The sequence below is a fragment of the Leopardus geoffroyi genome, chromosome B4 (genome assembly GCF_018350155.1).
Source record: "Leopardus geoffroyi isolate Oge1 chromosome B4, O.geoffroyi_Oge1_pat1.0, whole genome shotgun sequence".
NCBI lineage: Eukaryota > Metazoa > Chordata > Mammalia > Carnivora > Felidae > Leopardus > Leopardus geoffroyi.
This window is the reverse complement of record NC_059341.1, coordinates 61,161,962-61,182,825: the sequence shown is the minus strand read 5'-3', so window position 1 is coordinate 61,182,825 and position 20,864 is coordinate 61,161,962. Positions and strand designations below refer to the sequence as shown.

The 20,864-nt window shown below is 38.1% G+C and overlaps 1 protein-coding gene across 4 annotated transcripts in view; it reads right to left on the bottom strand.

Annotated features, from left to right (window-relative positions):
* Positions 1-2,372: 2,372 nt before the first annotated feature.
* The window catches only part of SMCO2 (single-pass membrane protein with coiled-coil domains 2), a 34,263-nt gene continuing 15,771 nt past the window's right edge, over positions 2,373-20,864 (bottom strand). For all 4 annotated transcript variants that reach the window (XM_045464320.1, XM_045464322.1, XM_045464321.1 and 1 more), the window contains 7 exons: positions 19,277-19,413; positions 17,902-18,051; positions 14,100-14,190; positions 10,157-10,213; positions 8,447-8,503; positions 7,194-7,369; positions 2,373-2,634 (listed from right to left, as the gene is read on the bottom strand). In XM_045464320.1, coding sequence (XP_045320276.1) covers positions 2,436-2,634; positions 7,194-7,369; positions 8,447-8,503; positions 10,157-10,213; positions 14,100-14,190; positions 17,902-18,051; positions 19,277-19,413 — 867 coding nt within the window. In that variant the 3' untranslated portion in view covers positions 2,373-2,435. The remainder of the gene's footprint in view (positions 2,635-7,193; positions 7,370-8,446; positions 8,504-10,156; positions 10,214-14,099; positions 14,191-17,901; positions 18,052-19,276; positions 19,414-20,864) is intronic.

The following is a 20,864-nucleotide window of genomic DNA, read 5'->3' as shown; positions in this document are numbered from 1 at the left end:
TTTTGGATTTTTTTTTCCCTTTACTGTTTGTCCTGGAAATTTCCTCATCCATACCCTTGCCTTCTCCCTCCCCTAAAAAGGAGTTCCCTCTTGATTAACATTGTATGGGATCTCAGCCAAATTGGAATCCCAGGTAGCTTTTGCTCATAGCATAGTATGGTGGTTCTTAAACTTTGAGTCCTAAGACTTGTTAGGGGAATCTATTAAAATGGAAGATATTAGAGATTCATCCTAGATCTAAAGATTTAGAATTTCTGGAGGTGACGCTCAGACAACTGTATAACCGAATGTTTCTTTGTGGAATTCCGTTCAGTATCACGGCCTGAAAAACACTCAGAAGTACATTTCACATTTCTAGACACTGATATGGTTTTCTGGTTGTAGAATATCAGGATGAAATTGGCATTTGGAGTCTATTCTTTTCTAACATTGTGCATATATATAATAGTCTATAGAAGAGGAAATAACAGGCTGGCTTTTGCTAGCAGTAATCCACTTGTATAATAAGGGCTATCAGAATAGAAACATTATAAATGTAAAGAATGGGGGCTGTTTGAGAAAAATTGCTGTAGAAGAATTGGAAGGACCTGGTGATTTCTAGAATGTTAAAGCAAAAAGATAGCAAAGGAGTTGAAGGTATCATTGGGAAAATGGCTATGATGAAAATTATTGAACAAATATTAAATGTAGCACTTGATGAGGTGATAGGGAGGCCACAAAGAGAAAAACACATAACTTAGGTTATTTCAGTAGGTATTTCTTGAGTATCTATTATGTGCACAGCATTGTCCTAAAGGGTACCAAATTTGGTTCCCAAATTTGGCTTTGTATTATATTCAGCTGGGGAGATTTAAAAAAATAAAGTGCCTGGACTTCACATTAGCTCTACTGAATGTAAATATCTGGAGGTGGGATTGAAAATCTTCAATGTGTAAGGCTCCCCAAGTGATTCTGATGCATTCAGTTAATGGACCAGTTATTTGGGAATCACTGTTCCAGAGACCACAAAAATGAGTGAGGCTGTGCTTTTTGAAAGGACTATATAAACTGGTATGTTGAATAATATACTCTAGCAAGTTTCCTTACTCTGCCTTATACTCATGGCTTCTGAGTTTTACTCAGATGTTTCTTTTCTCTGAAATGCCTTTTCCTCATCTCTGGCATGAAAATATTATCCATCCTTCAAGATCCATTCAAGTATGAGAATTGGGACCACATTCCTTATCACCACCCTTCCAACCCCACATCCATTGCACAACCCAGTGTCGTAGAACCCATCCTTACAATGTCTACTTCACCCCTCATCTCCTTTCCATCCTCGTCTCCCCATCCTTCACTCACCTGAACCACTGAATGGCCTTTTAACTCATCCCTCACATCCCTTCTGTTCTCCTAAAGCCAATGTATTCTTTATGCTTCTATTAATCTTAAACAGTTCAATTATAACTGTTTTTCATATTGCAGATAAAGTTTACAATTTCCCCATTACTTACACAATTAGGGATAAAAACGCTCCAGTCGAGCATTCAAAACTTCTGTATCAATTAAAATTTCTTTTATCATAAGCAACAGAACCAACTCTGACAAACTTCAGTGGAAAAGGTATAGAGTAGTTCAAATAGTTCAAATAGAAGTTTCAAATCATTTGTCTTTTTTATATGATTCTTCTCCAAATTCTCATTCTCATTCTTATTTTATTTATTTTATTTTATTTTATTTTTTAAGTAGGCTTCACACCCAGTGTGGAGCCCAATTCAGGACTTGAATTCATGACCCTGAGATCAAGACCAGAGCTGAGATCGAGAGTCAGACACTTAACCAACTGAGCCATCCAGGCACCCCACAAAATTCTCATTCTTAGAGAATGTCTGATTCAATATATTCCCAACTGTTGTTAATAGAAAGAAAGGGGACACTGACTTGAAGACCACTATAATTATGCTCACTGGGTAAAGATATTTCTTTCAAAGCAAAATTAGGGTCCTGTTACTAAAAGGAAAAATGAATGTTAGGAGCAAAACCAAGAAATATCCACTACTACCAAAATATGGCCCCAATCCAATTGAAGTAAAACTGATATTGATGAAGAAGAATTCTGCGTTTTCCTTTTTGAGGAATCAAAGGTCAAAATGGGCAAATACCGAGGAAGCTAATACTGGATAGTCTCAGGTTCCCAGGGTTGGAGAGGTTAGTGGTTTGAAGTAAATGTTTAAACAACCTCTGGTATGATTCAAGAAGTAATTGTGAGTCATAAGGGTAAAGATAAACTGTTTTCATTTTTTCTGTCTGTGAGCAACCAATTTCCTTTTAACTATAATGTCCTTTGCTGAACATCCAATAGTATTTTTTGAAAAATATGTCAACCACCATAATACAAGAACAGCCAGAATTTTATTAAGGAGAAAGTCAGTAGGGTAACAGTAACTTCTATATCTTTAGGAGGGTAACAAGTCTTCCACTTGCAAGTTCAAGAAAGGCCTGATGATCTCTCGTAGTTTCCACATTCTGCGGTGCCCAAGCATTGTGGGGAGCAGGCTTTCAAAGATAAACGTAGCATCAAAAAATAGTATGTAACATGAAAGTCCAGTGAAGGTGAGGACATAAAACATGACGAAAATCCTCAGTGCACGTTTCCTATAAGAAAAGAAGACATCTGTGTTAAGAACATTGTGCAGAAAACCACACGGATGTGATTCCTGGTTCCTCCACCCAGGTAGTTCTATTAACTTCAAGGAAATAACTGAACTTCTCTTGACCCCAGTTAACATCCGCAAAAGAAGGAGCTTAGAATAAATAAGCACGTAAGTCCATCCTAGGACTAGAGCTGGAATTCCAAGGTTCTATAGCCACGAAACAATGAAACCCTGGATATTATGAGGTTCTCTCCTTCGAAATGGACTTCTCACACACTAGCAGATTATTGAGGTAAAGACCTCACTTGTGAGGTAAATGATGCCGATTTGGAGGGAAATAAAAGAACAGGCAGTTAGATTTTCCTGGTGATATAAAATACAAAGTGACAAATGGAATCCAGCTCTATCACTAGTTTTGTCCTGGCACCTGACTTACCCTTTTGAAAGCAATAGAAGCTTTCTCAAGTCTTTAAGGACTCCTCCTTCTAGGCTGTACCTACGATGTATTTTGTTTGCCTTTAAATCCTTGCGTTATTATTTTTTAATTATACATGCAATACTTGATTAAGGCAGAAGATCTGGAAGATCCAGAAAACACAAAGAAAGAAAGAAACGTCCCAGATAATCCAGTTATCTGTAGATAATTACCATCAACAATAAATTTCAGAAGAGAAAATCTAAAGCGCAGTTAAAGCCAGCTATGGATCTAGTTTGTGATCCAACTCAGAGGATTCTGTAAACCTGAGCCAAAGTGCTTGGCATTATTGCCACTGGCTGCCTCTTGGTAGTTACACAAATGATTGCTTCTATTTCATACATTTATTAAAGAGCCAATGCTTTTATAATATACTCTAGTCAGAAGAGGCTGCTAAGATGAAGCAAAGATGCCCTTCCCTCAAGAAGCGCTAAGTATAGATTTGTTCTTTCTTATGAAAAGAAAAACAACTCACTACAAAAACATAGCTAGTAAACGAACACCATTCTTCCTAAATTCCAAAACCAATAACCTTTGGAAGTACCAAACTGGTACGTTTTCAAAGGAACACATTTTAACATTATTTTTTTTTTAATGTTTATTTTTGAGAGAGAGAGAGAGTGCGCGAGCAAGTGGGGGAGGAGCAGAGGGAGAGGGGGACAGTTTCCCAAGCAGGCTCTGCACTGACAGCAGAGAGCCTGAGGCGGGGCTTGAACTCACAAATCGTGAGATCGTGACCTGAGCTGAAGTTGGAGGCTGAACCAATTGAGCCTCCCAGGCACCCCAACATGATTTTTTTTTAAGAGAAAAACTGTTTTTCTGAATCACAGATAATTTGGAAAACAGAGAAATGAAAAAGTTATAATCTCATCACCCTAATATAAACAGCTAAGTTTTTTTTAGGGAGAGAGCACGAGTGGTAGAGGGGGAGAAAGAGAATCTTAAGCAGGCTCCATGCACAGCATGGAGCTCAATGCGGGGCTCAATCTCACGACCCTGAAGTCATGACCTGAGTCAAAATCAAGAGCTGGATGTTCAAATGACTGAGCCATGTAGATGCCCCTATAATCAGCTAAGTGTTTTCTTTTTTTTCTTTTCTTCTCTTTTCTTTTCTTTTCTCTTTCTTTCTTTTTCTTAGTTTTTGTTTGTTTTGTTTTTTATTTGTTTTTCTTTTGGTTTAGAATGTGTTCTTCCAGTTTTTTCTTTCCTTAAGTGAACACTCCAGGTGGGGTTAGGTTCAGATTGATTCAATCTACTGAATGGTTTGATTTTTATTTGCAAGTCAATATAACAAAATATTTTTCAGATTTTCTATCAGTAAACAACTGAAAGAACATGTGTAATGTTTGTTTTTTAAAAGTTCAGACACTTGGGGCGCCTGGGTGGCGCAGTCGGTTAAGCGTCCGACTTCGGCCAGGTCACGATCTCGCGGTCCGTGAGTTCGAGCCCCGCGTCGGGCTCTGGGCTGATGGCTCAGAGCCTGGAGCCTGTTTCCGGTTCTGTGTCTCCCTCTCTCTCTGCACCTCCCCCATTCATGCTGTGTCTCTCTCTGTCCCAAAAGTGAATAAAGGTTGAAAAAAAAAAAAAAAAAAAAAAAAATAAAAGTTCAGACACTTTTCTGAACTAATCATAGCTACTAATTCAAAATCATTTTTTTCGTATCATCGGTACGGAACCAAATATTAGTATCATTAAATATTTTATTCACTTTGAATTTATGTTCTTTAAAGAATAAAAACATTCCTTTGACTTTTTAATACTGTTTATTTATTCATTTATATATATTTTTCAAGACTTGCCATGCATAAAACCTTTATTCTTTTAAAAAATGTTCGTATTGTTAGTGGAAGGTCTATAAGAGAACTGAGGATACCAAGAAGAGGTCCCCCTGAGCCTAAAAATAGCAAAATTGATACATAAACCTTCTCAAAAATATGATGTATAAATATGCTTCAATGGAACCAGTATGTTTCCAGTTCATAGACAAGAAATTGGTCAAAGTCTTAAGCAATCTTAACTAGAATGTAATGACGTGATGAAAGATGGGCAACTCAACTGAACTGTAATCTGCCCATTTAATGCAAGCAAGTGATGACAAAAAGACATTTACTTATTTGTTTGTTTTTTTGAGATATAATTTGCATGCCATACAATTTACCCTTGAAAGTGTATACTTCAGTGGCTTTAATTTATTCACAGGGTTGTACAACCATCACCATTATCTAATTCCAGGAAATTTTCATCACCCCAAAAAGAATGTACCCATGAACAGCCACTCCCTATTTTTCACTCCTTTAAGGCCTGGCAACTATTCATTTACTTCCTGCCTACATGGATTTTCCTATGTGGAACATTTCACAGGAATGGAATCATATAATATGTGGCCTTTTGTGTCTGACTTCTTTCACTTAGCATAATGTTTTCAAGGGTCATCAATGTTGTAGCATGTGTTAGCACTTTGTTCCTTTTTTGTATATGAACAATACTCCATTGTATGGATATGCCAAATTTTGTTTACCTACTCATCAGTTAATGGATATTTGTATTGTTTCTACTTTTTAGCTATTATGAATAATGTTGCTGTGAACATTTGTGTACAGGTTTTGTGTGGACATACAGTTCTTCTGGGTGCATACCTAGGAGTGGGTCAGATGATAGCTCTATATTTAATATTTTCAGAAACAGCCGAATTGTTTTCCAAAGTGACTGCACCATTTTACGATCCCATTAGCAATGTCTGAGCGTTCTAATTTCTCCACATCCTCTCCAATGCTGTTCTTTTAATTATAGTTATCTTAGAGATGTAAAGTGGTATCACGTGATTTTGATTTGCCTTTCTCTAATAACTGATGGTGTTGAATATCTTCTCTCGTGCTTTTTGGCCATTTGTGTATCTTATTTGAAGAAATGTCTATTCAAGTCCTTTGCTCATTTAAAATATTGGCTTGTTTCTCTTTTTGTTGTTGAGTTATAAGAGTTCTTTATATATTCTGGATACTAAATCCTTAATTTCCAAGGTTCTGAAAAAGTTGATTCTATTTTTTTTTCAAGCTCTGTCAATGATTTTATGGAGGAAGAAATTTTCTGGGGTCTTTACTCCACTATTTTCATTGACATCACTCCTCACTTACTTAGTAGTTTAATATCTATTAAGCCTGGTGGAGATGTTTTATATTCCATGTCTCAAAATGACTAAAATCTCTAACTTCAGCTCATGAATTACTAGGAGGAGACAGATTTAAAATAATGTAATTGCATGGGACACCTGGGTGGCACAGTCGGTTGAGCATCTGACTCTTGATTTGGCTCAGGTCATGATCTCAAAGTTCGCGAGATTGAGCCCTGCATCGGGCTCTGCACTGACAGCATGGAGCCTGTTTGGGATTCTCTCTCCCCCTTCCTCTCTGCCCCTCTCCCACTTATGCTTTCTCGCTCTCTCTCAAAATAAATAAATAAACATTAAAAAATAATAAAGTAATGTAATTGCAATGATATGCTGTGGGTTCTGTGTCAGGATTATTTGCAAGGTACAGTGTATGCGCAAGACAGGTTGCTGAACATCTACTTGGATTGGTAGTTGGGGATAAAGAATCAGACAAGTTTTCTTACAGGAGGGTACTGCTCCAGGTATATATGATGTTGTGGCATCTTCAGAAAGGGATCCAAAGAGTCAGATTTGCTAGTATGTATATCTTTAATACCATACAAGGGAGAAGCATCTTGTGTGATGAACAAAGGTTTTAAAGTCTGCCTGGCAGGTATGTTCCTTTGGTGGGGGAGGCTGCATCATACCTTGCAGACAACGTCCTAAGATGTATGTACACATATTTACCTAAAGCAATAATAAAGAAATATATACTTGTATTTTTAGATCTAATGCAATAGATCTATATCTAAAAATGATACAAAAAACTCCAATAAACACTACAACTCCAATAAACAAATAGACAAGTAGAACAAGAATAGATAATTTATAAATGAAGATAAAACAAATTTTTAGTCAACCCTTACAACAACTCACCATACTATGGTTCACACATTTGGGGGCCTTTGTCCAGCCCCAAAGGCCCCTTTCTCTGACTTACCACATTGTAATGCTAGAAGGAGCATTCTCCCCTAAAGGGGGGGATGGAGCCTGAGGATGCAGAGGTTCTCTTTCTTCCACTCCCATTTCTTCAGGACTCTGAGAGTCTGTTTTCCCTTCTTGCTTTTGGTACATCCCCAGCTTTGTATTCAGCAGAGTCATGTCTTTGTAAAAGTTCTGGAAAAAAATAGCAATCAACTCTCATTTAAAACAATGATCTTAGAGGTCTGCTAGTCTTATTGTAGATGCAGCATGCTTTTCCTCCAGAATACCTCAGGAGCCCACACTGCCAATCCCATATGAGTCACGTGAGGAAATCGTTGGCAGGTGCACACCCACCTAATGGAAAGAGACTTACACATTCACAAAATAAGGTAGCAGCACCACAGTAGAAAATTAAACGAAACCCACATGCTAATCTTTAACTACTGGATTATTCATGTAGGAAGATAATTATCCTTGTATTGAATTCATCTGTTCAATTTGTTCATCTATGCAAAACATATTAAGTGACTCCTACTAGGCACCATTCTAGGATTCTGTGGTTAACAAAATAGATAAGGAATATGCATTCTATTACATGTGCATTTTTAAACCAAATGGATAACGAATTGCATGCATGTTTATAGGGGCTGGGAGACAAGCAATAAACAACAAAACATAATATCTAATATATATATATATATATATATATATATATATACACACACACACACATACATTAGATTAGACATTATAGACTCTGATACATGCTAAAGAGAAAATAAATAAGGTGATGAGACAGAGTAGCCGAGGTTTGTTGGTGGGACATCTACTCTAGAGGTGGGACGATTAGGCATCTCTGAACAAGTGACAGATTGACTCAGTCATTCATTGCTTCTTTTACGCATTCCTGTTTATCTCAAGATCTTGTGGGAGAGGTTCAGATATGGAAGCATTTTTCTGGCTAGGGGAGTTTAGGGGAGGTCTGGAGGAGGAGATGACATTTGAGCTGAGCCTTGAAAAATGCATAATTTGTCGACCTGGAGGATAACCTCCAAATGGAGGAGATGTAGAAGCAGCACAGGGCTGTGAGGTCTGGGGAGTACACCAGACCTGTGAGGTGTCCCACTGGCCCAAAGAAGAAGCCCAGGAAAGGGAGGAAAAAGTGATCAGGAAAGAGAGTGTGTGGCACAATCTCAACTTCTAGAGAAAGAATCATCCCTATAGTTAGATTTTATCATTATTTGAACTTGCATAGCTGTGAAATCTTACCTTTATTCTTGCAATGAGTTTCTCCTTTAATGCATGAGCTTCATTACAAGCATCTTCCTGAAAAGACATGCACAATTCTGGGTGAAATGGAAATTAGATTTTTCTGGTTTATACCATAAAACGTCACTCATTTTGACACCACTTAGTCGTAAAGCGGCTTCTTTGAAACTTGCTTTTACTCAATAAAATCCTTCCTCTTACAGCAAATTCATAGTTTAATCATGATAAATTGCAGGAGGAATAACCAAAAGATTAGCATAGTTATTTTTAATATTTTAGAAGCATAAATTTATACAATAGCAGCTTATTATAAATCTTTTTCTCTATTCATTATTCTTTCTTTGTGCCTTAAAATACTTCCAAGGAACTAATTAGAGAAACGTAGTATGTTTCAGAGAAAAAAAAGAAAATTGCATTTCCTTTAAATATCTTAAAATTTATAATATACGAGTACATGTTCTCATTATATTAATTTGCATATTTGGACTTTATAGTTTAGCAAAAGAGCTGTCCACAAAAAATGTCTGATTCTTCTTTTCAACCTGTCTCCTACAGGTCGTTAGAGACAACATATGGTTTTGGTTGGTTCCTATCAGTAAGTTCAAGAGACAGGCTGAAAGCAAACCTTCTAAGACATGAATCCCAATCATACATATGTCGGGAGTAAATAACTCTTTAACGGGTTTTTAATTAAACATTCTATAATAGACTTGCAGGAGATTTTGAAAGGCAGAGCTATAGTAGGAAGAACAGTGTTCTGGGATTCAAGGAAGATGGGTGCTAGAGGTGCCATTTCCAGAAATTTTACTTAAGTACTTGCACAAGCAAGAAAAGATACAGATTTTCTGAGGCAAAGTTTATAATAGCAAACATTTATTATAAGGCCCCAAATATCCAATAAAATAAATTTTATAAATCCCCAAGTCAAATTGTGCATTATATAGACAGTGAAAAGGTAAAAATGACATCTAGTGGCATAGAAAGTTGCTGAAGAAAAATGTTAAGTGAAAAACAGCCAAGTTGCAAAACTATATATAATATAGTCTGATTACAATTGCAACAACATGTAGATACATGTATACAAAAATTTGGAAGAACATAAATATGCTAAAATGTTCACTGTGTTTATCTTTGAGGGAGTGGGATTATTTTTCATTTTAAAAAAATGTTTATTTACTTTTGGGAGAGAGAGAGAGAGAGAGCAGAGGAGGGGCAGAGAGAGAAAGAGGGAGATACAGAATCTGAAACGGGCTCCAGGCTCTGAGCTGTCAGCACAGAGCCCGATGTGGGGCTCACGAGCTGTGAGATCATGACCTGAGCCGAAGTCGGACACTTAACTGACTGAGCCACCTAGGCTCCCCTGTTCGTTTTTCATTTTTTATATGAAATAGTTCTAAATTTTAATTATTAAAATAAGCATGCCCTACTTTTGTTAGAAAAAATACATATACTTTTTTTTTTTAATGGGAGAGCAAGAACAAGACTGGTCTTTTCATCTGGGAATGTGGGCAGATCACGTCATGTTTTTGAGTTATGCTGTTCTCTTCTGAACATGAGAGTAAAGGCTACAAGACAGTTCCGTGCTAGGTCTGAAATGCTGAGTCTATCTTTCATCGAAATTTGGATTCCATTCACCAAAATTCTCTAAATCTGAGATTGTCTTTGAAGAACTGTTTTTCTTCCTTAATTGTAATGCCATTTTATCATTACCTGGACACATTTGTTATCCATTTCTTCTAATTGCTTCTTAATTTCCATGATCTTCTCCTTTAAAACAAAAGGGCATAAATCAAAAGTTGTAATGAATGATATGTGGAACTGAAACAAAATGAAGACGATTTTTGGAAGAAAGCTCATTCATGGTCAAAAATTTTGAGACTTAAGAGCAACTGTTTTTTCAGTACTTTTCTGAGTTCTGATCTCCAAAATCAACATTAAGTCAAATCAACAAGATTGAGTTGGCCACATCCTACGTAAGTGGCCCTTGGGCTAGGCATTGTGTTGATTAGATACATGGAATGAGTATTTACCTTCAAACAGCTTCTCGAGAATGTATAGTCTATACCCTTTTTTTTTTTACCAAGCTCATTCATCACCAACCCCTGAATTGTATGACTTAATTATTTAGAAAGGAGCTGTGATATTAAAATCGCGTTTTACTTGGTATCCTGGTTTATTTATATAATGAATATCTTTTGCACAGTACTTATCTGAGATAATTGTATCAAAGAGAAAAGATAGGAGTCAATCTCCGAATGAAAGTTTAGATGTTGACCTGGAGATTTCAGAAAGCTTCGTGGATTTAGGGGTTAAATATCAGGCAACACCCAAAGGCTACCCCAAAGTCCTTTCTTCACTGTAAAGGTCTTCAAATTTGTTTCTGCTGTGTGTGTGTGTGTGTGTGTGTGTGTGTGTGTGTGTGTGAGTTTTAAGTGTGTTTTAAGTGATTTACCAATCTTTCCCTCCTGCCTTCATGCCTTTCTGAGCCATTCCATTTCTTCATGAGATATAAATGAGCCAATACATGTGATATTATTTTAACTTTATTAACGCATTTCTCCTTTAATTTGTCCACACTTTGCTTGACTGCTCTTTCTATATTTCTAACAATCTTCACTTTCTCTTCACCAGAGTAAACCTATAGCCATTCCTACTGATTTTGCTTCTGTGGTTATTATATTTAAAGTTTCTTATTCATTACACAGCCTTTCCCATCACTGTTTAGACTTATTGAGGACAGACTTTGTGCCCATTTTTATTTTTATTTTTATTTATTTTTAATTTTTTTAATGTTTATTCATTTTTGAGACAATGTGAGAGACAGAGTGCAAGGGGTGGAGGGGCAGACAGAGGGAGACACAGAATCTGAAGTAGGCTCCAGGCTCTGAGCTGTCAGCACAGAGCCTGATGCGGGGCTCGAACCCACGAACTGCAAGATCATGACCTGAGCCGAAGTTGGACACTTAACCGACTGAGCCACTCAGGCACCCCCATTTTTATTTTTATTTATTTATTTTAAACAGTTATTTTTTTAAGTTTATTTATTTATTTTTGAGAGAAAGAAAGTGCAAGTGGGGAAGAGGCAGAGAGAGAGGGAGAGAATCCCAAGCAGGCTCCACACCATCAGCCCAGAACCTGATGCTCAAGTTGGGGCTCAAACCCATGAACTGTGAGATCATGACCCAAGCCCAAGTCTGTCACTTAATGACTGAGCCCTTCAGGCACCCCCCTGGCATCCATTTTTAAAAGCCACGTGCATTGGGGTGTAATTTACATGCAGCAAAACTCACTTTTTAAAAGTGTACAGGGACGCCTGGGTTAATCAGTCAGTTAAGCGACCTACCGACTCTCAGTTTTGGCTTAGGTCATGATCTCACCATTCGTGGGTTCAAGCCCCACATGAGACTCTATGTTAATAGCATGGGGACTGCTTGGATTTTCTCTCTCTCTCCCTTTCTCTCTGCTCCCACTCTGCTTGTGCTCTCTCTCTCTCAAAATAAAAAAATACACTTTAAAATAAAAAAATAAAAGTGTATAGTTCATGGGGGCACCTGAGTCGCTCAGTCAGTTAAGCATATGACTCTTGATTTCCACTCAGGTCATGATCTCATGGTTTGTGAGATCAAGCCCCGCATCGGGCTCCACACTATTAGTGTGGAGCCTGCTTGGGATTCTCTCTCCCTCACTCTCTGCCCCTCCTCCACTCATGCTTACTGTCTCTTGCGTTCTCTCTCTGTCTCTCTCAAAATAAATAAATAAAATAAAAAATGAACAATACATATGTAAAATAAAATGAAAATAAAAGTCTACAGTTCTATGAATTTTGACATAATCATCAGCACAAGATACAGAATATTTCCATCACACCTCCAATTTCCTTGTGCCCCTTTATCAATTCCCTTCTCCCTTTCCCCACACAACCTCAGCAACCACAAGTCTCTTTTCTGTTCCTATAGTTTTGCCTTTTTCAGAATGTGATGCAGGTGGAATCGTGAACTATGTAGTCCTCTGGATCTGGCTTCTTTCACTCAGCAGAATGCATTTGAGATTCATTCATGTTGTTGAATGAGTAAGCAGTCCAGCCCTTTTTATTGCTGAGTAGTAGTCTATCATAGCACATGTGCCACAGTTTATCCACATACCAGTTGGTGGTTAGTGGAGGTGATTGTAGTTTTTAAGTCGTGCCTGTTTTTTCTTTTTTAAGTGCGTACAAAGCTGTGCATCTCCTGTATAGAAAATCTCCCTATCTATTTGTCATGCCTTCCCTTTTCATATTATTCCAAGCCTCTGTTGGTTTGTTTTCAAATCTCCCTTTCATTTATTTTTGTTCTCTTCTATCTTTCTCATCATTCTTTTAATATCTACCCCACCCTATCCCTACCTCCTGCTGAAATTCACATCCCTGTAACACAGCTGACTTTGGAGCAAATTTCCCAAGGCAGAATATTTCTTGGCCCTTGTCCCCTTCCCTTTTTTGATAGTTTGCAATTTCCAAAGCCCAAGGATAGTGGAAAAAAACCTTAACTTTTCAACTAGCTCAAAATGAGATTGCTACTTCAAAGTAGTGGACTAAATCATGGTTGAAAGTAGTTTTTTCCCCTGGCATTAATCTATGCTATCTATAGATGGCTTTTAATATGTGAGGGGTGTAAATAAACATTACCTTCCTACAATAAGAGAGATATTTCATCTTTATTTTCTCCAAAATCCACTTAATGTAAGCTTTTTGGCTTAAGCTAAAGCAGAGGCTGGCGATTTCAATAAAAGGAAGTAGCTAGACACAGATTTTTTTTTTCCTTTCTTAGAGAATTTTTTTCAAAGGCACGAAGTTTAGAAATACTATCGGCCAGGGCTCTGAGGTCTAATTCTTATCCAAAGTTGGTTACTACCTTTCTAACATTCTATGACTCTTTAAAAAGGGGAAATTAAACCTTTCTCAGAAAAGAGTCTCTAAGAAATGCAAGGCAGGAAAACAATAGAAAAGCTGGAGATCATGAAAACCAACATAAGAACTCTTCATGAAAGCATCAGAGATGAACACAAATATATCTCTTTCATTTTAAGGATGCAGTTACTCACAAATACTTAATTCCTGGGTGTCTTCTCTAAATTGTTAGGTGCTGGGATGCAAAGATTAAGGAAGAGAAGTCTTCCCTTAAGGCACTCATCATGTCTTCACATGGCATCCAGATATAAGCCTATCTAAGTGAATTTCCAGATAGTATTAAAAAGTCTAGCCTTTTTGGGGGCACCTGGGTAGCTCAGTCAGTTGAGCGTCCAACTTCGGCTCAGGTCATGATCTCGAGTCTGTGGGTTCAAGCCCTGCGTTCAGCTCTGTGCTGACGGCTCAGAACCTAGAGCCTGCTTTGGATTCTGTGTGTCCTTCTGTCTCTCTCTCTGCCCTTTCCCTGCTCGTGTTCTGTCTCTCAAAAAAATAAAATAAAATAACTTAAAAAATAAGTCTAGCCTTTTTGTGTCTTCAGAGGATAAAACTGGCGGTACCCACATGAACTGACCACCAGAGAGCATTGCTCCTCGTGACAAAAGACAGGTTTTAATTCTTCTTACGACCTGTTAAACAAGAGGAGGGGTGGGAAGAGGTGACAGATTCCCCAGAGCCTCCCAGATCGTCTCTTCCAAGCCTCCCACTTACCTCAATGTTTGCCCCCTTATCAGGGTCAAAGTCCTTTTGTGACTCCAGCTTTTCAATGTGGCCCTCCAGGGACACCACCTCATTTAATAAGCTGCAGACAGACCAAGAGATGGACTAAGTCACATGGGCTAAGAAAAATCACCCAAGAGACAATCTTTTTTGATCTTTCAAGAATGGAATCCTCTTCTTACCTCAGAGGACTCTTGGGTAGTGGCTGTGTTGGAATGAATGTCACAAATACAATGCAAGAAAGTAAAAAACATGAAGTAATCAAGAGAGCAGTACAGAAATGTAAGGCCTAATGGGATACAGGAGCAGAAAATTTATTTTTTTTTTATTTTTTAATTTTTTTAATGTTTATTTATTTTTGAGACAGAGAGAGACAGAGCATGAACGGGGGAGGGGCAGAGAGAGAGGGAGGCACAGAATCGGAAGCAGGCTCCAGGCTCTGAGCCATCAGCCCAGAGCCCGACGCGGGGCTCGAACTCACGGACCGCGAGATCGTGACCTGAGCTGAAGTCAGACGCTCAACCGACTGAGCCACCCAGGCGCCCCAGGAGCAGAAAATTTAAATGATTAAAATGGAAGCTTACCTAATCTCTAGAAAAAACAAACACAAAAAAAAAATCCTTGGGAGGTAGGACTAGGCAAAGATTTCTTCCACTTGACATCTATAAAAGGGAACACTGATAAACTGGGCCTCATCAAAATTTAAAGCTTTTGTTTGGCCAAAGACTCTGTAAGTGGATTTGCCTGTCACATACCCTAGATCTTACATGTAGAAAATATGAAAACTTCTCAACACTCAGCATTAAAGAAGCAAACTATCCAATGAAGAAATGAACAAAACACATGTGCAGACATTTCCCTAAGGAGATACACAGATGGCAAATAAACACATGAAAGGATGCGCAGCACCTTTAGCCGTGAGAGAAATTCAAATCAAGGCTACAATGACATAGTACTACAAACTTATCAGAATGGCTAAGATGTAATATAGTGATAATGCCAAATGCTAGTGAGCTTCTGGAGAAATTGGGTCACCCGTACATTGGTGGCGGGAATGTAAAATGGACAGTCATTCCAGAAAATTGTTTGGCGGTGCCTGTCAAAACTGAAAACAGACTTACCATATGACCCAGCAATTTCATTCTTGGGCAATTATCCCAGAAAAATAAACACTTACTTTCACACAGGAAGTTGTACATGAATGTCCAAAGTAGCTTTATTCATAATAGCCCAAAACTAGGAATTACACACTTGTCCTCTGATGGGTGAATGGTTAACCAAACTCTCTCTCTGTCTCTGTCTCTGTGTCTGTCTCTGTCTCTGTCTCTGTCTCTGTCTCTGTTTCTCTCTCTCTCCATACCGTGGAATACTACTGAGCAACAAAAGGAGAGGAACTATTCATACAGGCAGCAACTTGGATGATCCTCAAAAAAATTATGCTGAGTGAAAAAAATTTATAATGCATGATTTGATGTATATAACGTTGATGAAATAACATAATTATAGACATGTGGAAATGATCTGTCATAGCTGGGTATTAGCGGTGGGTGGGAAGGAATCGCTGTGGCTATAAAGGAGTCTTGTGCAATGGTACAGCTGAGAATCTTGATGTGGTGGTGGCTATGGAAGGCTGCCCATATGATAAAAATTGCACAGAACTATACACACACTCACACACGCAAATGGGAATACATATAACTGGTGAAATCTGTATAGGCTCTGTTTATAGTCCCAAGGTCAGTTTCTTGGTTTTGCTGGTATACTAAAGTTGGACAAAATGTTACAATTTGGAAAGGCTGAGGGGAAATGAATTGGGCAAATTCCTTGAAAGATACAACCTACCGCTAATATATACTGGAGAGCTCAGTAGCCGGAGGAGTCCTGTATATCATTAAATAAATTAAATTTATAGTTAAAAATCTTACTGTAATGAAATATCCAGGCAATATGGCTTCACTGGTAAATTCAGTCAAACATGTAAGGAAGAAATTGTGCCAGTTCTACACAAATTCATCCAGAAAATATCCCAGTTTTTTCTGGGATGTTTCTTTCATTACAAGAAAGAAAAACCGAGGCCAATATCTCTCATTAATATGCATTCAAAAGTTCTATTTTAGTAAACAGAATCCAACAACATATAAAAAGAATAATATATTATGACCAGGTGGGGTTTATTCTGGCAATTCAAGGCTGGCTCAGCATTCAAACATCATTCATTATTATTTGCCTTATCGGGAGACTATAAACAAACAAAAAACAAATCACATGATCATTCATAGATGCGGCAAAAGCTATTGGAAAAATTTAGTACCGTTCCTGATTTTAAAAACATCTCAGTAAACTAAGAATAGAAAACACCTTCCCAATCAAAAAAACAAAACAAAGCAAAACAAAACCATCAAGACAGCTAACATCACACCTCATGCTTTTTCTGTGGGATAGAGAACAAGGTAAGTATGTCCAGTGTCTCCTGTCATTCCTCCTATTCAATATCATACTAGAAGTTCTAGCCAACACAATAAAGTAGCAAAAGGAAGTAAAAGGTATGCAGATTGGAAAGGAAGATATAAAGCTCTATTTGCGGATGACATGATTATCTATGTGGAAAATCCCAAATAATCTACAAAACTACTGGAGTTAACAAATGAGTTTAGCAAAGTCACAAGACACAAGACCAATAAAGAAAAACCAATTGTATTTCCATATCTTCACAATTAATAATTAGAAATTGAAAAATTTCAAGTAACTTATAATGGCACCAAAAGCATGAAATACTTAGGCCTCAATCTAACAAAATATGATCTCTGTGCCCTGAACACTATACAACACTGATGGAAGGAATACCTTTGACTCCAAAGCCCAATCTCTTTATACCAGTGACTAGATAAATAACAATTAGTCTCATCACTTCTGTTCCAGCTTAAAACTTTCCAGTTAAATTCAGATATACGTTAACAACTATACTTTTTTTTTTTATTTTTTTTTTTTTAATTTTTTTTTTTTCAACGTTTTATTTATTTTTGGGACAGAGAGAGAAAGAGACAGAGCATGAACGGGGGAGGGGCAGAGAGAGAGGGAGACACAGAATCGGAAACAGGCTCCAGGCTCTGAGCGTCAGCCCAGAGCCTGACGCGGGGCTCGAACTCACGGACCGCGAGATCGTGACCTGGCTGAAGTCGGACGCTTAACCGACTGCGCCACCCAGGCACCCCAACAACTATACTTTTTAATATATTTTTTTTCATGTTATGCTAGTTGGATCCCTTTGGACAACACTGGCTAAAGCTGGTTATTGGGGACTTGAAGACCTCCCTTTGGTGACTATTAACACAGCTCCAAAAAAAGAGCTTATGAAGGAAGTTCTTTCCTTGAGAGAAGAGAGAGCAAAGATGCAGATAACTGTGATTTAGGCTTTGAGATTTTTGTGGCATTGACCTCTAAACATAAGACTTGGCACTTCCTATTCTGAAGACTTTGTAAAAGATCTTACTACCTTAAAGCCGGAGTTTCTGAAGGTATGATAATTTTCACTATTTTCTGGCCAAACCTATCACCCTAAGATTACCTCTTCACTGTGAGGGGCGCCTGGGTGGTTCAGTCAGTTAAGCATCCAACTTCAGTTCAGGTCATGATCTCATGTTCGTGGGTTCGAGCCCCACATCTGTTTCTGTGCTGACAGCTCAGAGCCTGGAGCCTGCTTTGGATTCTGTGTCTCCGTCTCTCTCTGCCCCTCCCCTACTCATGTTCTGTCTTTCAAAAATAAATAAACATTAAAAAGAAAATTTTAAATTACCTCTTCACTGTGTTTTCTGTTAGGTTTATTTTTTGCATAATATTGTTCATTTTCTCCATCCAGTCTATGTGATCAGCTCCAAGTTCTCTCACTTGTAAACCCATCTGTATATTCCAGTGGTTTAGCTGGAAGAGCATGTTCTCCTGACTCCTGCAGAAATATTATTATGGTCAGTTTTAAGGCAGAAAAATTCTTCCCTTGAATGGCAAGTTAGAATGCCGATTCTTTTTCTGTCACCAGAATGGGCCAGGTAGGCAGTTAGGCCTCAAGAAAGCATTTATATGATAGCCATTTAGATCGTCATAAGGCTGGAGGAAATAAAATGCATTTTACATTTAGTAAAAAAAAAAATGGTGTAGTTTTTAAATTTCCCTGTATGGAATGAATGTTAAGTATTACACTACCCTAGTGAATGTTAGGGTAGTGATTGCATCTTGTTGGAAGAAGAGAGCTATGCAACAGGGAAAGGTTCTACACGGCCTTAACAATACATTTCTATTGATAATTATGATGCCTTTCATATCTAGAGAATTATCTGAGAGTGACAAGATATGTATTAATTCCAGGCTCCAAAGAAGAGGTTGCAAAGAGAACCCCATGGCTCTGCCTACATCTCTAGAAATGTCCTTACTGTGCATCCTTACTGGAATGTGTAGGTAGTTCCTGGGGCACGTGAGTGTTTAAGGTTTAAGATGTGTATAGATTTTAAATCTTCCAGTCTTTCCCTAAGTTGTCTGCTAAATTTCATTTTCTTTGCCACAAAATACTATTTTTTTCTTTTTTAAATCGAAGTATGATTAACACACAGTGTTAGGTTAGTTTCAAGTGTACAATATAACGAAACAAGGATTTTATATATTCCTCAGTGCTCATCACAGTAAATGTACACTTTAATCTCCTTTGTCTATTTTACCCATCCCTCCCCCACCCTCCTCTGCCCCTCACCCCCTGCCCACTTCTCTTCTGGCAACCATCAGTTTATTCTCTGTACTTAAGAGTCTGGATTTTTATTTGTCTTTTTAAAAAAATATTTTATTTTTGAGGGAGAGAGTACCATTGGGGAGGGGCAGAGAGAGAGAGGGGGACAGAGGATCCGAAGCAGGCTGCACGCCCGACAGCAGAGAGGCTTATGCAGGGCTTGAACTCATGAACTGGGGGATTCTGACCTGAGCCTAAGTCAGAAGCTCGGCCAACTGAGCCACCCAAGCTCCCCTGTTTGTCTTGTTTGTTTGTTTGTTTGTTTGTTTGCTTGTTTCTTAAATTTTACATATGCGCGAAACCATATGATACTTGTCTTTCTCTGACTGACATACTCACATAGCATTATACCCACAAAGTATTATCAAGAATCCCTCTTTCTTGTTTCAAGGCTTACAGTTCAGGGATGCTCTCCTTTGAAAAATGCAAAGATGTGGTCACTTGAGGATCCTCATGTTGAACCTGATTTGTTTCTTGCTCATCCTGCTCGTTCTGCAGGTCCTGGTGATGCTCAGCACCCAGCTCCGGCATATTCTGATAAAGATTATGAAAGAAACAAAGCAGAAAAAAAAAAAGGGTGTTATCACAAGAGGTGATGGCCTTCTTAGCCTACTCATGCCCCTTTCTCTGGGGACAAGCACATAGCCCTCTGTGAGGCTGGAGCCTTCTAATGCATTTATAAAATAAGCAGACATGCCCTCTTGCTCCATTGACAGAGGAAGGCTGCAGCAGGGACGCAGAGAACATTAGGGTCCAGATGCAGGACTCTTTTCAGTGCTGACGGGTAACAGAATTCCACCTGATCATGGGCTCTAGCACTCCACTCAACATACTGGTTTCCAAAAAAAGTCAGTATCAGGGAAAAATAAAAGGGGGTGGGACTGTTTTATGTTAAGAGAGTCTAAAGAGATAAAACAACTGAATGCATTGCATAGCTCTTGTTTAGATGCTGATTTTAAAAGTGTAGGCATTTTCTGGGTTTTGGCACCAAAAATGAATGGAAGACTGACTGACTGACTGACTGAATGAATGAATAAATAAATAAATAAGCAAATAAACAAACAAATAAATAAAAGTACGGGCATTCGAGGGCCAATTGAAAAAATTACAATGTTCAGAGAATTGAGGATATTAGGTTATATCATGTAATTATTGCTGTTTTCCTGATGTGATGATGGAATCTTGGTTATGCAGAAGACAGTCTTTATTTTTAGAGATGCTGACTGAAATAAACAAGGGTAAAGTCTTATGCTGTCTTTGACCTACTTTTAAAAAGGATCAAAAAATTCCATCTATTTACATATATAAAGATAAAACAGGGGTGCCTGGGTGGCTCAGTAGTTGAGCATCTGACCCTTGATTTTGGCTCAGGTCATGATCCCAGGGTTGTGGGATGGAGCCCCTGCTTTTAGCTCTGTACTGAGAATGGAGCCTGCTTGGGATTCTCCCTCTCTCTCTCTCTCTCTCTCTCTCCCTCCTCCCTTTCTCCTGCTCGCGTTCTTTCTCTCTCTAAAATAAAATAAAATAGGGGCGCCTGGGTGGCTTGGTCGGTTAAGCGTCTGACTTCTGCTCAGGTCATGATCTCACAGTCCGTGGGTTCGAGCCCCGCGTCGGGCTCTGTGCTGACAGCTCAGAGCCTGGAGCCTGTTTCAGATTCTGTGTCTCCCTCTCTCTCTGCCCTCCCCTGTTCATGCTGTGTCTCTCTCTGTCTCAAAAATAAATAAACGTTAAAAAAAAAATTTTTTTTTTTTAAAAAAGAAGAAGAAAAAATAAAATAAAATAAAATAAAAAGATAAAGCAAATGTGACAAATGTTAACAATTTCAAAATCTAAGTGGGAGTATATGATTGATCCTTGTATATCTTTAAGTTTTCATTTTATTTAAAATTTTTCATAATAAGGGGGGAAAAGCCTACTCTATCAGTCTGACCCATGAATTTTATTTCTTTGTTTCCTTATTCTTTGCCTTGTTCTACAAAAACATT